The following is a 3,963-nucleotide window of genomic DNA, read 5'->3' on the forward strand; positions in this document are numbered from 1 at the left end:
GGGGCAAGAACCGCCCGCGGTCCTTCACGCACCCCACGTGCACCCTGCCCTCCAAGTTTGGCGCCAACTTCCAGAGGATGGTCGCCCTGCAGAACCAGTACGACCCGGCCCGCGTCTTCGAGCCCACCCTGTGGACCGTGGCGGCCGGCGGCCAGTCGTACGTTCTCAAGCCCAAGTGCGTCCTGGACCGCAGCTGCTTCTGCCAGGACGACACGCACTGCGCGGACGGCTTCACCTGCATTCCCAGCGCGGCCTTCCCGCAGTTCAAGGCCTGCTTCCCCCTCAAGTCCTAGACATAGTGCCAGACTCGAGGCGATGGCAATAACTTGTTCCTGCTACCCCGCAACGAGCCTTGCTTGTACCGCTGCTTCAGTTACGACCTATGAATGAGTTACGGCCGGGGATGCGACACGACGGCGGCTGTCGCAGGTGGTCTGCGTTGAGTGCCCGCCCTTGCTGGCATACGCGCCCCATGCTTTGCCTTATTACACCGTAGTGTTGAATACCTTCAAGACGTACAACATCACAAGCACTGCCATCTGCTGCACTCGTGCAGCCCCAGTCCCTTCACAGATCATCTGAATCCGCACCACCAAGCGCTCATTGCCGCACAGCCCTTGCTGCTGCCCTCGCCTGTGACCAGCCAACCCAGCAACCGGCTGTAACGACCAGGTTTTGCGCAGTTCAGAGGCAGGTCACGTTAAGTCTTGGTTCAGGGGCGGCAACGTCCTAGCAGGGGCAGATGGAGGCGCCGCGGCGCCATGCGCCTGTTGTGTGCTGCGTGATCGCGCGCGGTCAGAGCGACATTCAGGCCTGTCGGTTGCACCTTGACGTTTGCAGGGCGGACGGGAATGCTGTGAGGACCCAGGGGCCAGAGCCAGGGCTTGGAGGGCTTGTGCGCTGCGCGCGCAGGCATGGGTGTGGGTTGATAGGGGTGTCAGCAGGTGCAGGCCAATGAGGAACAGGTCATCAGCCGGGGGCAGGCCGAGTTTTCAGCGCTCCAAAGCAGCACTGGCGGCATCTCCCCCCAGAAAATCAGGCGTCCGTCAGAGTCCCGAGTGTGAATTTTGAGCGATCAGGCGCCGCCGCTCCTGTTGACCGGCGGGCCCGGCCGGCGGCGCCTCGTCAGAGGGCGCGCGCGCGGCGGCCGCAGCGGCGGGCGGCGGGCGCGTTCCCATGCACGTCTTACTCATCACTGGACGGCCCCCTGCTGCGCAATCAAGGCGCAGCACACACACCACGGACACCGCAGGCACGTCAACTCTCCACTCCCCAGCCCTGGATGAGTCACAAACTTTAATGACCTCGCGTTCCCTCAGAATAAGCTCTGGGACACTCACCCAGCTGCAGCCACGCTGTGCCTCCGCCTCAGGGTCCACATTGTCGCCGGCCGCTGCGCCTGCCTCAGAGGAGGGCGGCCAGGGGGCTGCTGCCGCAGGATGCCAGGCGCCGGGGGCCGCCTCAAGCCGCACACGCCTCGAGCGCGCACTGCAGCGCGGCCTGATCCAGCCGCCGCCCAATCACTACCAGACGCGTCGCGCGGCCCACAATTCGCCCCGACGAGCCCCCGCCGCCGCCGCCGCCACCGCCACCGCCAACGGGGCCGGGGCGCCTGCGCTGCTCCTCCTGGCGCAGGCGTGCGTCCTCTGCCCACTGCTGCTCCATGCGGCTCCACTGGGGGCCCTCCACTATGTCATACACTTCATACACAGCCTGAAACGCAGGGCAACGCAATGTTTGTAATTGCGCTATTTCAATGCATCGATCGCAGGTGCGGCGGCAGCCGTCCAGGGACGGGCGCAGGAGCGCCCCTGCCTCGCCTCCCGGCCATTTAGGGCTTTTCGCAGCAGGGCACCCACACCCCGCGCCTCCCTCGCCAAAATCACCACCCCCATTTGCGCGCACCTGCACCATGTGCGCGTTGGCGCTGCCCGCGACATCCACCAGCCCCTTGAGCCTCAGGACCTCGGGGCCACCACCACCGCCGCCGCCACCGCCGCCGCCGCTGCTGTCAGCTGCTTCGCTGGGCCGCTGCTGCCCATGGCCGCGATCCCCTTCGCCCCGCTGCTGCTCCCCGCCGTCGCCGTCGCCTTCGGCACCACCACCATCGCCGCCGCCAGCCGCGCCGCCCCTGGCCCAGAGGAGGCCCTCCACCCAGGCGGTGAACGCGCCCAGCGCCACAGGCGCCTCGCAGCGCAGCGCCACCGTCCGGATCGACGCGTCGTGGGATGCGCACGGCGCCGCAGCCGCCGCGCCGCCGTCGGCGCCTTGATTGCCGTCATGGCCATGGCCGTGGCCGCGGCGGCTGTGATCGTGGGAAGGGTCCGAGCAGCTCTCGCCTGCGCACCCGCCACCGGCCGCCCCGGCGGCGGCCGCGCCCCACCCCGCCGCCAGGCTCGCCAGGTCAGCGCCGCCCCCGCCGCCGCCCCCGCTAGCCCAGCCGCCGGGCCGCGCCAGCAACGGCGCGCCACTGGCGTCGCGCAGCCGGTAGCCGCCGCAGCCAAACAGGATGGCGGGGTCGACGGCGCTGCGCGCGCAGCGCACGAGGCGCGCGGTGGCGTTGATGCCCGCCAGGCGCGCCTCAGCTGCTGCCAGGTGCTGCTGGGAGACCAGGTCGATCTGGTACAGGGGTGAATTTTATGATTCAATGGCAGAACAGGGAGTGAACGGGACGGCAGGGGACGCTCGATAGCGCAGTGCCAGACCAAGAGAGCCGTGCAAGGCGATGGCTGCAGACAGCGGGTGCGGGTGCACACTGCAGCGTCACGGCTGCGCGACCCCTGAGGCTCGCACCCGCGGGGCCCTCGCCGCTCAGCTACGGCGGCAGCCGCCTAACACCGGCATCTGCGCCCCTCTGCCCCTGCGCCTTCCCTGCAGCACACCGTACGCTGTACGCGTCATCATGACGTCATCGTGACATCATCACGGGCCCACCCGCCCACCTTGTTGACGAGCACCACGTCGGCCATCGCGACCTGCAGCTGCGCCTCGTTGGGCGCGCCGCCCGCGCGCGCGTCCGCCAGCTGGCGCGCCACGTTGGCCGCGTCAACCACCGTCACCACGCCGTCCAGGGTGACGCTGGGCTCCAGCTCCTCGTCACTCCACAGCTCGCCTGGTGTGGATGTGGGGGTGCGTGAGAGAGTGGGGATGTGCATAAGGGGGGTATGTGATGGGAGAGTGGGTGGGGGTGTGCTTGGGCAGTGCATGCATGCGTGGGTGCAGGCGCATGTTTGAGGTGTGGTGGGAGAGTGCATGGCCGCATGAGTACAGCATGGGCGCATGTGTGAAGTTGTGTGATGCCGTGCGCGTACTTTGGGGGGGGGCACACCGCCGCTCAGCTTTGCGTGCGCCGCGGCCCGCGGGCGCGCACCTATGATGGGGCCGGGGTCTGCCAGGCCCGTGGTCTCTATGAGGACGGCCTCAAACCTGCCCTCATGAGCGGACCCGGGCGCCACCAGCGCCTCCAGCGCCTGTGGTTGTTCAAATTGTGCTGTGGGGCGGCTGTGACGGTGGTGCGACAGCTGGTGAGGGGGATGCTCGGCAAAGTTGCCAGCAAGGGAAGGTGGGGGAAATCGGGAGGAGCTGGTAGCCTGGGATTGCTGGGTGTGTGGCGACGCGTGCCGCAAAACGCAGCCCCGCTGCGCACTGCGCCGCGCCCGTCATGCCAGGTCATCAACTCAGCCGACCCGTTTGTCCAAACGAGATGTACGCGCACGCGCGCGCCTGTAAGAACTCCGCCTTCACGCTGCAGCAGAGACAGCCGTTCGCAAGCTCCACCCACTGCGGCACCGCCGAAGCCGCGCCAGCCTCGTCCTGCACGAACGCGCGCTCGATGTCGCCCTCCCCCCCAAACTCGTTGAGGATGACGGCGATGCGGCGGCCGTGCCTGGCGGTGAGGATGTGGCGCACGAGGGTGGTCTGCGGGGGCAGGGGCCGAAGGGAAGGGTGCGGCGGGGACGGATG

General features: G+C 68.4%; 2 protein-coding genes across 2 annotated transcripts in view; one reads left to right on the forward strand and one right to left on the reverse strand.

Annotated features, from left to right (window-relative positions):
• Positions 1-77: 77 nt before the first annotated feature.
• Positions 78-293, forward strand: MNEG_11027 (hypothetical protein; the record flags this gene model as incomplete). Its single annotated transcript, XM_014040499.1, has 1 exon — positions 78-293. The coding sequence occupies one exon, from the start codon at positions 78-80 to the stop codon at positions 291-293; it is 216 nt and encodes a 71-aa protein (XP_013895953.1).
• A 1,168-nt stretch (positions 294-1,461) lies between these two features.
• Positions 1,462-3,963, reverse strand: part of MNEG_11028 (COBW domain-containing protein 2) — a gene marked incomplete at both ends in the record, with an annotated part of 3,471 nt that continues 969 nt past the window's right edge. Inside the window, 5 exons of the mRNA XM_014040500.1 lie at positions 1,462-1,713; positions 1,906-2,619; positions 2,943-3,112; positions 3,371-3,470; positions 3,778-3,918. Of these exons, the coding sequence (XP_013895954.1) occupies positions 1,462-1,713; positions 1,906-2,619; positions 2,943-3,112; positions 3,371-3,470; positions 3,778-3,918 (1,377 nt within the window). The remainder of the gene's footprint in view (positions 1,714-1,905; positions 2,620-2,942; positions 3,113-3,370; positions 3,471-3,777; positions 3,919-3,963) is intronic.

The sequence above is a fragment of the Monoraphidium neglectum genome (assembly GCF_000611645.1).
Source record: "Monoraphidium neglectum strain SAG 48.87 unplaced genomic scaffold scaffold02562, whole genome shotgun sequence".
Taxonomy (NCBI): Eukaryota; Viridiplantae; Chlorophyta; class Chlorophyceae; order Sphaeropleales; family Selenastraceae; genus Monoraphidium; species Monoraphidium neglectum.